This window comes from Saccopteryx leptura, chromosome 3 (assembly GCF_036850995.1).
Source record: "Saccopteryx leptura isolate mSacLep1 chromosome 3, mSacLep1_pri_phased_curated, whole genome shotgun sequence".
NCBI classification, from domain to species: Eukaryota; Metazoa; Chordata; class Mammalia; order Chiroptera; family Emballonuridae; genus Saccopteryx; species Saccopteryx leptura.
The window spans coordinates 134,846,867-134,865,244 of record NC_089505.1 but is presented as its reverse complement, the minus strand read 5'-3'; the positions used below and the strand labels follow the sequence as shown (position 1 = coordinate 134,865,244).

The 18,378-nt window shown below is 39.9% G+C and overlaps 1 protein-coding gene across 9 annotated transcripts in view; it reads right to left on the bottom strand.

Annotated features, from left to right (window-relative positions):
• Positions 1-18,378, bottom strand: part of NFIA (nuclear factor I A) — a 383,075-nt gene that overhangs the window by 299,277 nt on the left and 65,420 nt on the right. For 4 of the 9 annotated variants that reach the window (XM_066376426.1, XM_066376427.1, XM_066376425.1 and 1 more), the window contains exon 3: positions 6,943-7,017. The exons of the other annotated variants lie outside the window; for them this stretch is intronic. In XM_066376426.1, coding sequence (XP_066232523.1) covers positions 6,943-7,017 — 75 coding nt within the window. The remainder of the gene's footprint in view (positions 1-6,942; positions 7,018-18,378) is intronic. 9 annotated transcript variants of the gene reach the window in all.

The following is an 18,378-nucleotide window of genomic DNA, read 5'->3' as shown; positions in this document are numbered from 1 at the left end:
TGACTTGAGTATGGAATCATAGACATGACCCCATGGTTGCTGGCTTGAAGCCCGAGGTCGCTGGCTTGAGCAAGGGGTCACTTGCTCTGCTGTAGCCCCTGGGGTCAAGGCACATATGAGAACACAATCAATGAACAAGCAATCAACAAATAACTAAGATGCCCCAACAAAGAATTGATGCTTCTCATCTCTCTCCCTTCCTGTCTGTCTATCCCTCTCTCTGACTCTCTCTGCCTCTGTCAAAAAAACAACAACTCTACAATACCTTCCTATATCAAGGAATACCACTTCAGATTATAGAGTTGCTGTTTTGTTTTGATTTGGTTTTAGTTTTCCATTTTGTTTTTTCTTTCTTTTATAAAATTAACATCTAGATCATGAAAACCCAAATTTATAACTCTGAGAAAAAATGATCAAGATCAGGTGGAAATAGCTTCTCTTCATTTATGTACACATAGTGGCTTCTTGAATTTGCCAAGGACATTAAAGAACAGCTAACTCAGCAGTAAGCTGCAAAAGATGTAAGCAAAAATATTGCAGATGAGTCAACTGGCTGGAGTCAACTAGATATGGTTTTCCTTTAGAACATACTCAGATTAAGAGTTCTTTAAACTTCCATAATTCTTGAGTTTAAGTAACTAAAATATATACCTGGTTTGGTAGTATTTCAACTGCATCCATATATACAAAACATTCTTTTAATCAGCTTAAAACATTTACTTGTGTAAAGCATTTTGGAAAAGATTCCCAGTGTTAGAGCTAAATATACAGATAAATAAAAAGAAAAGACTTCTGCCCAATAAAGATGATCAAAATCAGATGGCAATGATTGATAAAGATTTATATCAGAATAAAAACAATGAGAGGAAAATCCATAAGTTAAAAAAAAATGTGTATGGGGTAATTTAGATATTTTATGGTAATCTAGTACAGGAGTAACATTAAATGCGACGTTCTTTCCTAACTTCTCTACTAAAACTTGAAATAAACTTTTCCAAGAATTAAATAAATTCGCCTGACATGTGGTGGCGCAGTGGATATAGTGTCAACCTGGAAACGCTGAGGTTGCCGGTTCAAAACCCTGGGCTTACCTGACCAGGCGCGGTGGATAGAGCGTTGGACTGGGATGCAGAAAGACCCAGGTTTGAGACCCCGAGGTCACTAGCTTGAGCGCGGGCTCATCTGGTTTGAGCAAAAGCTCACCAGCGTGGACCCAAGATTGCTGGCTTGAGCAAGGGGTTACTCGGTCTGCTGAAGGCCCATGGTCAAGGCACATATGAGAAAGCAATCAATGAACAACTAAAGCGTTGCAACAAAAAACTGATGATTGATGCTTCTCATCTCCCTCCATTCCTGTCTGTCTGTCCCTATCTATCCCTCTCTCTGACTCTCTCTGTCTCTGTAAAAAAAAAAAAAAAAGAATTAAATAAATTCATGTATTGTTCCCTCCACAGTTTGCTCATTGTTAGCAATGACCTATCCCTATCATGCAAAAGCATTAGATGAAAAAATAAAGCACTGGTATTTGCTTCGGCAGTGTATATACTAAATTTGGAGCAATGTAACCTTGGCCAGGTAGCTCAGCTGGATAGAGCGTTATCCCAATATGCCAAGGTTATGGGTTCGATTCCCAGTTGGGGCAACCAGTTAGTGCATGGGAAGTGGAACAACAGACTGATGTTTCCCTCTCTCTCTCTCTAAACTCAATCAATAAATAAAAACTTTTTAAAATAAAGCACTGGCTTTCCCCCAAATGATTCTTATTTTATAATGCTCAACTCGAGATCTCCGATCACAGTACAGGTCACAGGCTCTCCAGGCCCTGCAGCTGTGTTTCCTGTTGAGTTGGTTGCTGCAGCAGGCACTGTCCCCTGGCAAAAACCACAACCATTTACAACCTCCTCATCACTGCTCACTACAGGGACTGGCAAGCTGGATACTCATTTCCCCACATTTTCTGGCAGTGAGTGATTCAGTTTTAAGCAATGAATCATAAGGAGCTGTCACCTGTGTAGTGTTTCCTTTCCTGGGAAGTGGAACCTATTAGGCTAGCAAGACCCATCTCCCCATCATGCTGCCTTGAACATACGCAGGACAACCAGAACACGGCGAGAATAACAAAAAAGAAGTCTAGAGATAAAGCACGTCAGGGCAGAAAAAGTACCTGAATTCTTACTGGTATTCACGAGTAAATAAAACCACACTAGTTAATACCTCTCAACTTATTGCTAGACAAGAAAAATAAATCTTTGTTTCAACCACTGTTTTTGTTTCTTGTAGGCAAAAAGCATTCTCAAGATACAGCTGCCATTTTAAAAACTATTTATTGATTCAAATGAAAATCCGGAGGTCCAAATTCTTTAAAAAAGAAAAAAAAAAGAATCAAGACACTGGACCCAGGTTTCATACAATACTCGACACTAACTGGCTAGAACTAAGGGGCTTTCAATGGGACTCCCTAGCTTTCAAATGGAACCTGGGCTCTCTCTGCTCACTGCCTACTTCACTCCTTTCGTCACCCTTCAACTGCTACAAGCATCTGAATTTGAGACCCTGGTATACAGCCTACACCTCAACAACAAACTACTACTAAAACCAACAGTTTCTTTTCTTTCTTTTTTTTTTTTTTTTTTGCTTCCTAGAACCCGGATATCTGGCACAGATAGTCATGGTCTCACTTAGGAAAATATATTTTCTTTTACTGGCTAGTAACTTTTTCAACAGGCACATCGATTTTGGTTTTATTTTCATAGCACACCTACACAGAGAGGAGAAAGACACCATGTCACCAAAGGGCTATATAATACTAGTTAGGGCTAAAGAGAACATGATGGTGATAATAAGAGTAACAATAGCTACTATTTACTGAAATATTAGGAGAGTGTAGACAGTGTACTCGGTGCTTTACAAATGCTTTGCCACTTAATCCAGAAAGAAAAAAGTACTAGATAATATTACCTGTATTTTTAAAATAAACAGAGTCTCTGACAAAGTAACTGATTCAAAATTGCACAGTTAACAAGCAGTGAACAGAAAATTTGAATCCAAGTCATTCTTACTCTATGATATATACTATTTACCACAGGTTATACTGCTTCACAAAGAAGAGACCCAAAAATCTGATTTTTTTGTGAAACGTTCCTAAAATTTCTCAGATCCTACATCTCATTCCTATGTAAGCACATTCTACTATGAATAGTATGTCAAACATTTGATTTTTAATGCCCATTAGTATAAGTCTTGATTCCGGTATGGGATTTTTTTTCCAAAAGGCACTTCCTTCTTAAGTGTAACTGACCTAGTACAATAAATTCTCAAGATTCAAAAGTGACTCATTTCTAAAGCCCCACACATTAGCAGCTGGTATTAGTCAATCTGAGATTTAAATTTATAATGTACTCTTGATAATGTACTCCCAATACATTTTTCACTTCTTTTATCTCTTGAATGACACAAGGTAAAAGATCTTTAAGGTATAAATATTTTATATAAACTTTCACTCTGTTTTTTCTCAGCCATTTTCCATTTGCAAACACTAGACATCATGCAAAAAAAAAAAAGATTGAAAGAGTTTTATGGATTATGTTGGGGGTGCTGAGAACTTCCTATCCATTCTGCTGGGTAATGAGAACATTCCACCGTCAATGGAGTCGGATTCAAAGTACTGTTTGTCCACGGGGCAGTGGACTGGAAAGGGAGCAAGTTCCTAGCATCCTCTATAACAGGGCTAGTCAACCTTTTTATACCTACCACCCACTTTTGTATCTCTGTTAGTAGTAAAATTTTCTAACCGCCCACTGGTTCCACAGTAATGGTGATTTATAAAGTAGGGAAGTAACTTTACTTTATAAAATTTATAAAGTAGAGTTACAGTAAGTTAAAGCATATAATAATAATTACTTACCAAGTACTTTATGTCAGATTTTCGCTAAGTTTGGCAGAATAAATCTTTATAAAACAACTTACTATAGTTAAATCTATGATTTTATTTATACTTTGGTTGCTCCGCTACGGCCCACCATGAAAGCTGGAACGCCCACTAGTGGGCGGTAAGGGACCAGGTTGACCACCACTGTTCTAGAATGATAACTAAGTTTGCGCAGGTCACTGGGGGTGCCAATGGGACTCTGGTACTGGGCTACCTCATTCAGCTGGAAGGACTACGACATAGCAACTCCTCTGAAGCACGACACAGAACCGCAGGGGCTTACAAGGAATCAGAAGACCCTCACTAGGCCTGTGGCTTTGGTATATTATTTATAAAGTCCAAGCCTTTCTTTTCACATTGGTAAAATGAAGAGGTTGGCCTGTCAGAGAATTTCAATCTATCTGCACAGATTCCCCAGGGTCTCGCTGCTAAAATGGCAGTCAGTGTATGTCTAACACCACACGAGTGTATTTAAAATGCAGACTCCCAGGCCCCACCTCAGACCTACAGAATCATAATCTGTATATAACAAGCTTTCCAGTGAGTCTTTGCCCTAGGGATCAATTCCAACTCAGCTGCTTCTGGAAGAAAGAAGGGCCAAAGCTAACAGAGATCCAGTACCCAACACTTTTTCAACTCATATATATCAATAGATCTTGCCCGTACATTAGGTTCTGAAGAAAAGGTCCATGTTTAAAGAAAATCTGAAACCACTGGATAAGATGATCTATAAGGTCCTTCATAACTGCAGATATTCCATAATTATACGAATTTGCAAAGCTTATTATGGATCACTTTAAGAATGATTTGTTTTCTACATTAACTCATTTTGGAGAGCAATCTACTATAATTCGTAACCAATATTCTATACGTAAAACATAACTTGATCTTTGCCTGAGATATCATTAATAACATGAGTTACATAAAAGTGTTCCATTACAGTGAATACCCAAAAAACTGCTTAGAAACATTAGTATATAGGGCATACGTGTGTGTTTGCACACGTATGTGCATATATAAATAAATATGCATATAATTATATAAATATATGCACTGACATGTATCTGTATATATTTACACATAGCACATGCACACATACACACATGTATGCATATACACATGCACCATATATAAATGTTTATTTTTATATTGCACATATACATAAACACGTGTGTATATGTGGGGGGTGGGGTATCAAGCTGCTATCCATCTCAATCTCGTATCTGATCTGCTTTTGACAGTTTCTCCATGTCAGCTCTCACATTCAGCTTGCCAGCTAACACCTTTTGTGTCCACTTTCTAGACTCAAGCAGCTATCTACTAGGAGTTTATCTGCTGCTCTGGAATGAGAAAACAGACTGTGTAGAAGTTGTTCGGCTTCACGGAGAGTGTCTACCAAGTGTAAAAACCATGAGCTCTAGTGCTCGCACTTGATAAAATCTACTTTGGAAAGCTGCAGGCTGGTTGTGCTTTCTTTCTAATGTTAAGGTTTATTTCCAAATGTACAAACAAAACAAGAAAACTGCAGGTATGTGAGGTCTAACTTTAAATGACTTTAAGAGAAAAATGAATTGGACCCTCTCAGTTCTCATCTCACACCAACCTGCCTTATGCAACTAGATTGTGATCATCTTTGTGACAGTGCTTGAAATGTCTGAAAAATGTTAGTTGGGACTGTATCGTGATGGCAACCGTCCGGGGAGTGAGAAGGAGAACGGAAGAGAGCCTCCTCAGTCCGCATGTTCTCAGTCTAATCAGCTTCAATGAGCCACTAAGCCGCCTCCAAAGCTGGGATAAGCCAGAAAGGTGTTAAGTCAATGCAGGCCTCTCACCTGGTCTGACCTCCAGGGAGACAAGGCTTAAAGCCCCCGGTGATCATTCCTCTTTTCCATATGCCCAGTGAACACCCCTGAAGACCACTCAACTCCCAACTCCTCTCTTCCTATGAGAAAGGAGTGTCTCTAGATCACGTGAAAAGGCGTGCCCATGGCTAAATCTATAAAGGTGACGCTTCAATATCCTGTTTCAAAGTGGGATGACACTTCAGAGAGGTTCTCAAAATGTAGCATGTATCAGAATCACCTGAAGTACTTGTTTAAAAAAACAAAACAAAACAAAAAAACAGACTGCTGGGTTCCAGCCCCAGAATTTCTGATCTACAAAGTCTGGGAAAGGAGAAGAAATCTAGCAAGTTCCCAAGTGACGCTGATGCTGCTGGTCTGGTGACCACACTTTGAGATCCTCTAAGGTCAAGCCCTCGTTTTAAAGAAGAGACAACGAAGAACCACAAGGATGAAGTGATTTGGCCAAAGGCACAGAGTGGATGAGGGAAGTCAAGATTCCAGTCTACTGTCTCACAGTTCAGGGTGCTTCCCATCACAGGACAGCTCGTGCAGATTCGATGAAAGGTATTCAAAGAATGTCTTTATCTGTAAACAAAGATCCTTGGTGTCTTATACTTATGTAGCCTTTAAAAAATTTCATCTACATTATCTCACTTGACTCTACATGAACCTCTGACGAGGTAGGCAGAGCAAAGATGAACATCCCTAATTTAGAGATTAGGACACAAAGATGCAGGGTTGTTAAACAGTATATCCAAAGCCACAAAGTCCGTTAAGTGCTAAAATAGATAGCTGCTATGCAGGGCGTGGTCTAAGGTCCTTCAGCATGGACATCCCAGGAAGCCTGTTAGAAATACAAAATCTCAGACCCTCCACAGACGCACTGCATCTGAATCTGCAGTTTCACAGTATCTCCAGTTGATTCTGTGCACATTAAAGTTTGAAAAGCATTGGTACAGATAGGCCTGGAAAACGGCTCACCTAATTCCAAGCTCAATGCTTTTTGTCCTCTCTTTTTTTTCCCCTCTCTGAACGTACTAGTCAGTATCATATCCTGATTAGTTTTCCAGCATAGCCTAAGTAAGAAGTTAACTCTCACCAGGTAAAGGACACTTACAGAGTTTTGCCCTTAAAATATATATATATATATATTAAACTAGGTTAAATTACCTTTATTATGAGTCTTGGTAATTCCTCTGTAGTCATTTTCTTGACTGATGTATAGACCCCTATGAAATGAATCCTCTGAGAAGAAGATAGAAAAAAAACAAGACAGTGATCAATGGATTCAATTAGTTACAGTATAATTCTACCAAGATGAAAAAAGATCAAGATGCAATGCAACTATCCAAGGTGGCTAAAATACTTTACCCAGAAAGCACACCATTTCTTTCCCACATTCTTCAACTATTAAGTTCAGGAAAGCACAAAACAGCTGCTCCTAAGACACCTGGGAAAATAACCACAATAAATGCAAGGCTCCTCACAACTGGAAGTATTTAAATACTGTTCTAATGATCTAGGCAAGATGACAACTGCATTTCTTCACACACAGGAAGTGTTACACAGACCACTTTCTCTACTGACGGCAAATAAACCCCTCTCGCAACATACAGTCAACCAAGAATTAACTCGGTGGTTACTGTTAAGACCACAGTTTTGAAACATGTATGCAGGCTTTTACCTTCAACTTTTCAATGGAAATATGGAAAGGAAATCAATTCTATCTATTGAGATTCTCTGTTGAACAGAAAGCAGAATGCTGATATGGTACATCTGTGAAAAGCTGCTTAATTCAGCATGACAAAATGTAAATTCAAGTGATTTCATTAAAATATATTCATCCTAGGTATCTACATAAGTATATAAATATAAATACAAACACACCAGGGTTTTTGCTTGTTTTTTGCTCATTTCAGTGTTGCTTTGTGCAAACACATGATGTAAAGTTAATCAGGGTAGTAAGCTTCCAATCATTAAAATTAATGTTCAGGACAAATAACCATTTATAGCACCTTAGTAGGTCAGCATATTAAAAACCACCTCTGCAACAGAAAAATTACTTTACTAGAAAGATGCACCTTTATTAAAAGGAAGATTTCTTTCCAGTTTAAAAATAATGTGTTGGTCCTGGTCAGTTGACTCAGTGGTAGAGCATCGACCCAGTGTGTCGATGTCCCAGGTTCAATTCCTGGTCAGGACACAGAGGAGAAGCGAGTATCTGCTTCTACTCTCTTCCCCTTTCTTTCTCTCTCTCTCTCTCTCCTCCTCCCTCAGCCATGGCTCGATTGGTTCCAGTGCATTGGCCCGGGTGCTGAGGATGGCTACATGGAGCCTCCACCTCAGGAGCTAAAAATAGCTCAGTTATGAGCATGGCCCCAGATGAACAGAGCATTGGCCCCAGATGGGGGTTGCCGGGTGGTTCCCAGTTGGGGCACATGTGGGAGTCTGTCTATCTTCCCTACTCTCGCTTGGAAAAGAAAAAAAAAATAGTGTGCTGAATTAATAAGCTGATCAAGTGATTAATAGAATCCACAGTCTTAATCTTATTATTTTCAAAGATGAAAAGGCTCTTCTGCCAAGAGCCAGTTGTCTCCACTTGCTTAAGAACAATAAAATCTGATTGACTGTGATCTACCTACTCTCTCTGAGATAATTTGGCATGGGCATAATTCTCCTTGTATTTCTTTATCAAGATACACAAAGCTGTTAGTGGTTTATGCCTCTGAAACCTGGGGATTCATGTAAATAACTTTTAACAGTGGGATCGCACATAACAATTTACAGAGCACTGTGGCATAATGCAATTCAAAGTTGTTCCTGATTTAAAATGTTTAAAGTCCAACCACAGTGTCAGTCTGCCCAGAGAAAACTCTTATAAAAAGTTTTCACACTCTGTTGGGTTAAGAGACAGTGGGTATTAATCCTATGCCTTCCACGCCAAGCTTCCTTTTTGTGGTCAGCAGAGAAGCTATGTGGTTGGTCTGAAGGAGTCCAAAGTCTTTTTTCTGTGTTAAAACAAGGGAAAGTGGGCCGGTTACAGAGTAAAAGAAAAACCACAGCCAGCTCACTCTGCTGTAGCTTTTCCCTTAAATGTGGCCTAGAGCTATACTGCTTTCCAAAAAAAGGTTTAATTTAAACCATACACAGTGCTGCAGGCTGCCACGTTTCCAAACTCGGCATTCCTTTCTAATCTGCGCACTTCAGAACCAACACACTCGGTTTCCACTGGTACTCAGACGAAGTCTAATAAATAAAATATCACTGCCCATCCATTACTTAATTTGATAATAATATACCCTTTTTTTCCCTTCCTCAATTGATGTTATTCTAAGTGCTTATTTGAGTGTGTTCAACTGTTGTAAACATCACCTCTAAAAAAAATCAGTCTGTTCTCTTTCGGAGAGTGAAGGGAAGGAAAAGGGGAACTGTAAAGTGAGGAAACGTATGGACGTTGGCGAGTGGAAACCAGAGCAAGGAAACCACTATTCTGCGAAAAGATTGCCTATGCTGAAAATAGCTTCTTGTCTTTATATTAAAAATTAAAAATAAAATAAAAAACTTTTGTTTATTCCTTGGATACGATACTAGAATCTGTGCTATTATTCACAATGTCACAGGAAAGACCACAGACAGCCACCCTAGCTCATGGCTACAGAACAGCCACGTGACCAATCCAGGTCTCTGGTTATCAGTGTGGCCCGTGCTGATCACCACACTGGCCAGAGTGAGCAGAATGAATACTCCACAGCTGGGGGGTGCTTTAATTTTTTGCCACAGTGTATTCACTTGTATGTTCATTAACAACTCCAACCTCAGCGGGAAGTCTGGCGTAAGGCTTTCTATATGAGTTGCCATGCTCTATTATACATGACACTTGTCAATTAAAGAGGAAACCCTTTTAAAGCAAACTGAAGTTAAGCTGGTACTTTCTTCAACATCTGATTTACCGCTGCTGTTATCGTCCAAAGGGAAGTTTGTTTTAGAACAATGATAGCAGTAGTAATCCTCCTATTTCAGTAGTGAGGGATTTAAACACATTCAGGGCACTGGGGACCAGTCAAAAGGTTTCTTTCAACAGAACTATGTATTTTCCGCAGTAAAAGGAAGGTCTTACTGATGGGATAACTGCCAAGATTGAACAATTTTTCAGCCTAACAGTTTAGAGAATATCATTTTAAACTACCTGGTATAATACAAATGTGACACAATAGATCAATGCAATGAATTCTCTATAGTCAGTAAAATGCTCTCCCTAATAATGGAATCCATTAATAATGATTACTGCCCCCCACCCCGTGCCTTTGCCACAAAAGTAATGCCCAATGCTACATCTCAATGCTCTCTAATAAATACAAGTCCCACAATAAGAACACAATCACAACACGGCAAACGAGTGCAGATTCCAGTGAGAATACAAATTAAAGTGCCGTTATGTAAGACAATCCCTGTTCAAAATTTATTTTGCCTGGTAATACACACTTTCCTCATCTGTAAAATGGGGCTTAGGGGAGACGATCTTCGCTCCCTTCCAGCTCGAGGAGTCCATGCGGGTTTCACGTTTTCTCAAGGGTTTTAATTCTCAACACTCTCACGTGAGGGCTATCACCAGAGCACACAGACGAACTAGTGCTACCACGGGTCCGTGAAACTTATGCACTAAAACTCTAATTTAGACTGATCTGGAGGGAAAAGATTTCAACTTTAGATTTTTTTAAAGTTGAACATTTTTTTTTTTTCCAGGAAAACTGAAAGCAGCACATTTGGATTGGTGAAACATATAATTTCCTGGAAGTGTAGGTAGGTGACCCAGCATGTATTGACACTCTTAAGAAAGAGTATTTTTAAACTCTTAAACAGAAAAACTCAAAGCTCATAAATATATTTCAACTATGTCCTAGCTAGTAATGACAAAAGTCATTGTTTATTTGGTGACCAACATGATAAATCCTTGTATGAATTACTCTCACTCCTCACAACAACTGAGGCTTATGGAGATTTAAGTAACTCCAAAGTGAAAATTGATTAAGGAAACAAGACAGAACTAAACCCAAATTAGTGGAACCCCAGGGCCTAAACTCTTAGCCACAATGTAGATACTGCTTCTTCTTGTTAAACTGTATCCATGCTGTAATCTGGTTAAACCCTGTTGCTATCTTCAAAGCCCTTTACTTTCCCTTGATGTTGAGGACTTGAAACACCAAAGGTCAGGCCTCAGTATTGGCTTATATGCAGATTACTTCTATGCTACAGAGCAGCAATTTTTAACCTTTATCATCTCAGAATACACATAAACTATTCATTACTAAAATCCTGCAGCACACCAAAAAATATATTTTTTGCCTATCTGACAGGAAAATATGTATAATTTTGATTCATTCACACCAAATAGCTATTGTTGTATTTGTTAGCTGTTGTCATTTTTTTAATCATTGTTTTATTATTACCTATTGATTGAGTTTTAGAGAGACAGAGAGAGGGAGGCACGGAGGAAAGGGGAAAGGGAGGGAGGGAGGGAGAAAGAGAGAGAGAGAGAGAGAGAGAGAGAGAGAGAGAGAGAAGCACTCACTTGTTGTTCCACTTAGTTGTGCATTCACTGGTTGCTTCCTGTATGTGCCCTGACCAGATATCGAACCTGCAACCTTGATGTTTTGGGATGATGCTCTGACTGACATAACGAGCCAGGGCCTTTGTCATTTTTTATTTGACAATCTAAGGGAAAAGAGGTCAGTGCCCCTGACTGGATAGTCAGGTACTGCATGTTTTAAAAATTCTGAGACACACCAATGTGCCTGCTGCAGCACCCTTGTTGAAAACTGATGCTGTAGAGCTTCCATTTGCTCTATTTAAATGTGCGCTTTTAAACTCTCAACCTACCATATTCACCAACAGCCTGAGTCAAGATGAAAGAAAGGATTCTCCTGAGGTTGGGAGTCAAGTATCAAACTGTCACCCACTCCTTTTAACAAACCTTCCAAAACACTCTTGACTAAAAGGAGAAAATGTAGCAAGGGCCTTGGGTAAATTCATATTAGGAAGCTTTTTTCCTCTCATCAGCTGTAAATCCCGGGTTTTATAGAGACTTCCTTCCCTAAGCTGCGCAGTAAGGAGACAAATGAAAGGACATGCTGCATATGTAGATCAACAACTTACTTGAAGCTCTGAGGACAGCAACTCATAAACTAAGCACTCACCTACAGTCCTCGAAACTTCAGATGTCTAAAAAAGCAGGAAGATCGAGGGACTATTTTTAGAATATTAAAACCTCAAATAGAAACTATACACTTACCCATGAAACAAATGCACAGGCTTACAAAAACATCAACCAACTCATTACACAAAAACTATGCCATACTCTTACTGTTGATGGCTCATTTCTATTGGCATGCTCAGTGATAGATGTCTGTTTGCTTTAAAAATGGGAAAACAGGTTTATTATTAACCAATGCAGTTTGTCCAGAAGACAAAAGTTGTGTAAACCTGAAATAAAAAATAATAATTGAGGTGCTTATTGATAAAATAATTCAAAGTTAGAGAACTAAAATTACAATAAAAAGCATCCCCAGCTAACCTGAATCTCAGACCCTCACTATAACAAAGCCAAAGATCACTTTATAGCCCTGCCTTGGGTAGCTCAGCTGGTTAGCACATTCTAACCAAGGTTGCAGGTTCAATCCCCGGTCAGGGCCCATGCAAAAATCAACTAATGAATGCATAAATAAATTGAACAACCAATCAATGTTTCCTGTGCACGCACTCTCTCTCCCTCTCTCCCTTCCTCTCTCTCTAGAATCAATAAAAATAAAGATCACATTATAAATATGAAACTACAAAGAATAATAAACACAGACACACAGGCGAATATTTGAAGCAGGCCACAGATGCAACATACTGTCATTTAGGAAACTGGGGATTATCGCAAACTTGACAGCATAGATTTCACTTATAGGTGTTCAGATTAAAATGTTTGAAAACACTGTGCTGGCAGCACTGAGCTCAAAGAATAACAAATGACCAGCCAGCCCACTTGATTCATTCATTGATCAGGAAACTTGTTTTCAGAGAAGTAAAATGACTTGTTCAAATTCACTGCCGGAATACACCTCCCACCTTAAACAACTACCGTATTTCCCCATGTATAAGATGCGCCTTTTTTTCGAAAAGTTTGGGGTCTAAAAACTGGGCGCGTCTCATACAGTGGTTGTAAATTTTTTTACTTGCATTTCCCTGCTTGTTTTTGCGCTCATTGTTGGAAGACAGTGATTCGTCATCAGACACAGATGAGGACAAGCTCAGGGATGGGAGTTTTGACAGTGATGAGGAGTTGTATGAATTTTATGATGAATAAAACTTAAGTTCAATAACTTTATGTACTACTTTTTTTTTCAAATATTGCGCCCCAAAATTAAGGTGCATCTTATATATGGGGAAATATGTTACCTCAGGATCAAAAAGTAAGTTTTCTGATTCCCATCCTTTTGTGCATTTACTGAACAAACCCAGTGCTTATGTTGGGCGAGGCTCTCTGATAAAAGCAGGACTACCAAGACAAATGATTTAACATCCCTAGCCTCACTCTCCTTCCACTAAGATAAACAGCCAAGGAAACAAACATTACAACACAGCAAGAACACAAAGATCCTCTATTCTCATAACTTCGATGAAAACATAGAGGAAGCGAACAGAAGCCACTTCAGGGGATGCAGTGCTCAAACTTTAAAGTGTCCAATCTTTGTAGACATGTACTCCTATGTGATGATGTTTCTGGACTTTATTATTTCTATCTTCAAAGAAATACACTCCACAAAAAGGGGGAAAGATCATGACACTCTTGGAAAGTCTTAGCTCCCCAAAAAACAAACAAAACAAACAACAACAACAAAAACCTTTAATGGCCCAGTTATAAATCTTCCAAAATGAGAATCTGTAATAGAAATGCTGACAGACCTTTAGCGATGGCAGCACTGTGGGACTTTGTAGAATAAAGCCCTTGTATTTTCAGTTTAGATCATTATTTACCGGAGGCCTTGCAAAGGATTTTATTTGCAAGTGCCTGCCTGAATCAAGTTTTACACAAGGAAAGGAAGTGCAAAGTACCCTGTTTGAAAAAGCAGGGATTTGCCTCCTGGGGTTCAGAGGCCTGGGGAGCAGGGGTTTCAGGCAGTGAGTGATGATTTTGACTCCTCCAGTTTGTATAAAAGGTTGAAGTTCAGTCTGGCGCAGTGCAGCATTCCACAAGGCCTGCTGCCTCTTTGAGCAGGCGATTAATCTCATGATCGATAGACCATATGATTAGGCACTAATAGCTGATAGGAGGAGAGAATAAACAACCATAAATTTGCTTTGTACTGAGTAATCCAAGTGTAAGCAGGGTCATTTAATGGTCACATTGGGTCATGTTACCTAAGGGGCCATATGGAATGAAAATGGAAGATACATACATTTTTAAAGATCTTCAATTATTATCTTAGGGTTATGGGACCAGGATGGAGCTAAGAAACACCTATTAGTTTAGTATTCTTTGGTGACAAATATAAAGGTTACCATGTTCTGAGTGCCGAGGGCTGATTGCAGAGAGAATAATGGAACAATCCAATTGTTAAAATGATTCTTCTGTAAGCCCCGTCATCCACCACCCTCAGTATAACATGAGTGGCCATGGGTGGTCTGTCTCATCAGCCCATGAAACACCGGATTCTGTGCCTAAAGAGGACAAACGAAAGGGAAGCTGCACTGAGGGTCCAGCATGGGACTGGGGGCGTCTTCGAACCAAAGCAATTGCTGGACTATTTAATTTCCCCTTTGCGTGCAGATCTCTGCTGAGTTCCATGGTCGTTTCTCGGGGTGTCATGAACTTCCTGTACTGGGAATGGTAACACGGCATAAAAGCTGAGATCCAGGAGGTTATAAATCTCATTCTTTCTTTGCTCCCTTTCCCCAGCTTCTTCCCTTTCTCAGACTCCTCCATCAGCCCCTTGAAAGAAAGAAATCAATCACCTCCCGCTCCAGACTAAAATGAAAACCTGAGCCTTCCCTACGCAGTGGACAGTTTTCCCTTGCCTGTGACAAAATTAAAAAAAAAAAAAAATCTGCCAAATATCAATTTTCCCTCTTAAGTGTATCCTTTTCTCCATTCAATCCTGAGACCTAGGAAGCAAAAAAAGCCCTTAAACTCTTGCTATCAACTACCATGGAAAAGAAAGGAAGATACTTTGTTAGCCTAAAAGGGATATGCCAGAGAAAGTAACTGTTGGATTTAATAAAAATAAAAAAAAAGTAAAAACAACATCACTGGTCTTGCACTGTGTTCTCAGCCCCACAGCAAACTACACAAATCTCTTTTCTTTGAAAATGATCTGGGAAACAAACCCTCCAATCACCCTCTCCACTTCTGATTGTTCCTCCCAACCCTCATTCTTCCCATTCATCTCCCTCCCTCTGTCTCACTAATATGGCCTTTGTTAATTTCCGAGCCTTTAGGGAACAACTGTTCACAATCCTTCCTTCTAGTCTAATTGTTCAATATTGCTGATAGCTCTTGAGCCTCAAGAAGAGTATTTGATCAGCTCTTCAAGAAAGCAGCCGCTTCAGACACCTTGGGGTCTGCTGGGGGGATTTTTGCTGTTGTTCTCAGGGAGGGGGGAAATTCATTTCCCATTTTTTAAAAAAAGCATTGTCAATGTTCTTGATGAAGCACAATGTTTTAAGTAGTTGCTCTAACCAAGCCACCTGAGAATTTTTTAAGTTGCCCTGAAAATCCTTTCTTGGTTTATAGATCTGTTTAAGGCGTTTCCACTCACAGAATTTCTGAGCTGGAAGACTTTTCGGCCAGGTACAACTGTACCACAAAAAGATGCCTCAAAATGTCAGACCACAAGGGGACACTACAATGTTCAGCCATTTCTCTGCTGACATTTTTTGAAGTAATAAAAGCAGCCCAGCTGAGGCCACACTTCCAGGCAGGCAGGGCACTTGCCTGGGAAGAAAACAGGCCAGGATGATCACCTGGTCCACTGTGCTGGGCTCCCAGGGAAGGGGCATAATGCAGTGACAGAAAGGGACGTGTCAGAGAACACAGAAATGAGTGGAGCAAAGTCTTCACCCCGGAACATGGATCAGTGTTCTTTCCTCTGCCACCCTACTTCCTAGCGTGTATTTTTTAAAGGTCTTTCTTAGGAACTAGTATCAATCCCTAGCCAGCTCTGAAATACACAGAACATAGGGAAAACACTACCAGTTCCCTTCTTAAACATATCTGAATTTTCCCCAGAGGAGAAAAGATAATCTCCTTTGTCAACACACAGGGACTGTTTAGATCTAACTCAGCTCAGCTGTTCCACCCTGATCTTGGTAACCTTGTTCTCACTGAAACTCTAAATGGCCTATACCCGACTTGGTTCACAGCAATAATAGTCATAACAAAACCTACCATTTGCTGAACATCAAATATAGGCTAGGACACTTAAGAAAATCAATTATAAATGTCACACAATCCTATGAGTTAACATCCCACCCCCCCCACCCCCATTTTACAAATAAAAAAGAAACTGAGATAAAGAAACTCAGAGAGACTGAACAACTTGCCCAAAGTCACATAGCCCATCCACAACAGAGACCAGAGTTGAGTCACATCTACCAGTCACAAAGGCCGATCAGTTTTCTATTGGATGATGCTGTTTGCCACAGTGGCTTAAGAATTTAAGAGTGAGACTGCCCTATGGTTCTCAGCGATTTGTTGATACCAATACCAATAGTTGGCCCTTCTGATTTACATTTTTCCAAGTGTGAAAGCAATCCAGTCTTACCCATTCCCATGGATACCAGAGTTTTCTATCACTAAGGCAATTAGAAATAAGATGAGTCAGTCTTAGCAAAAGTGCTAAGTATAGACTGAGGCTAAGGCTCTGTAGGCAAAAAGAAGTAGAGTGGAAGAGACAAAAGATTTTTTTAATCTTACAAAAAAAGAAAAAAGGAGAAAATTTGATTCACTTATTCTTTCAGCCTCAGCAAATGTCTAAGTACCGACTATGCACCAAACTCTCCTAAATTGAATTAGAAAGGGAATGGTTCAATTTTCCACCTTTTTTGCCTGTTTGGACCCTTTGGTATCAGTCATACTAAAGGTAATCCATCATCAGTTCTCCTTCTTTGTCTCATTTTACCCTGATACTGATGGTCTGTAAATGCAATAGAATCTGCTACTGATGTGACTTTTTCTTTTCTTTTAGCAAAAGAGAGAGAGAGAGAAAGAGGGAGAAAGGCAGAAAGATGAGAGATAAGAAGCATCAACTCATGGTTGTGGCACCTTAGTTGTTCATTGATTGCTTTCTCATACGTGCCTTGACCGGGGGGCTCCAGCCAAGCAAGTGACCCCTCGCTCAGGCTAGCGACCTTGGGGTCATGTCTATGATTCCCATGCTCAAGCCAGCAACCCCGCATTAAAGCTGGTAAACTGGCACTCAAGCCAGATGAGCTCAGCAACCTCAGGATTTCAAGCCTGGATCCTCTGCATCCCAGGCCAATGCTCTCTCCACTGTGCCACCGCCTGGTCAGGCTGACTTGCCTCTTTTTAGTTCTCCTGACCATAGTCATGGTTTGCCCATTTCCAAGTGGACAGTACTAAGAGTTTGGTAGATATAATCCAAATGATGCCAGTAACTGACAGACAGGAAGGGAGAGAGATGAGAAGCATCAAGTCAAAGCTGCAGCACTTTAGTTGTTCATTGATTGCTTTTCATACGTGCCTTGACCAGAGGCTTCACCGAGCCAGCGACCCCTTGCTCAAGCCAGCAACCCCGTGTTCAATCCAGCAACCTTAAGGTTTCGAACCTGGAACCTCAGCACCCCTGGTCAAGTCTCTATCCACTGCACCACTACTGGTCAGGCACAACAGTGATCCACATTCTACTGCAAAGGAGGTTCAGATACAGGTTTCAATAGTTGTATTAGTCAGTAGCTCCCTGTTGTTACCCAAAGGTTCACAGAGATATGAAACGTGAACCATGCCTTCAATGAGATACCAGCAAGAATGCCTCCTAAAAGTCTTTTAGAAGGTACTAAGTCACAAAAAACTGGCAGGAATTAACCAGACAGAGAGGATACTGATTGATTTCATTAGAGGCAGAAAGAATCTGAAAAGTGCAGAAATCTGAAGGTATGAAGGAATGTAGAATAGTTAGCAGCTACAAATAATGTATTATGGCTGATGGTAGTAAGTGCTAAGAAGACTAGAGAGGTAAGCAGGGACTACTATTTTTAAGGGCCTTGCAACAGTGACCATTCATTCATTCTTCCATTCATTTCAAAAATGCTTATAATAAGCACCTACTATGTACTAGGCATGATGCTAAACCCTGAAGACACCAAGACCAGTTAGCAATGTCTCAGGACACCTGTTACCAAAACTCAGGGATAACGGTACCCTAAGATGTAACAACATGTAACATAAACTAGAACACAGTAATATACCTCTTGCTTTTCCTAATCTACCTATGAAATAAAACTATTCACACTTGCGGGGGGAAAACTCACTTGCACTGGTTTACAATGAACATTAGCCAGTGCTCTAGGATAATGCTGGAATTCTGCCCACTCATCAATATTAAT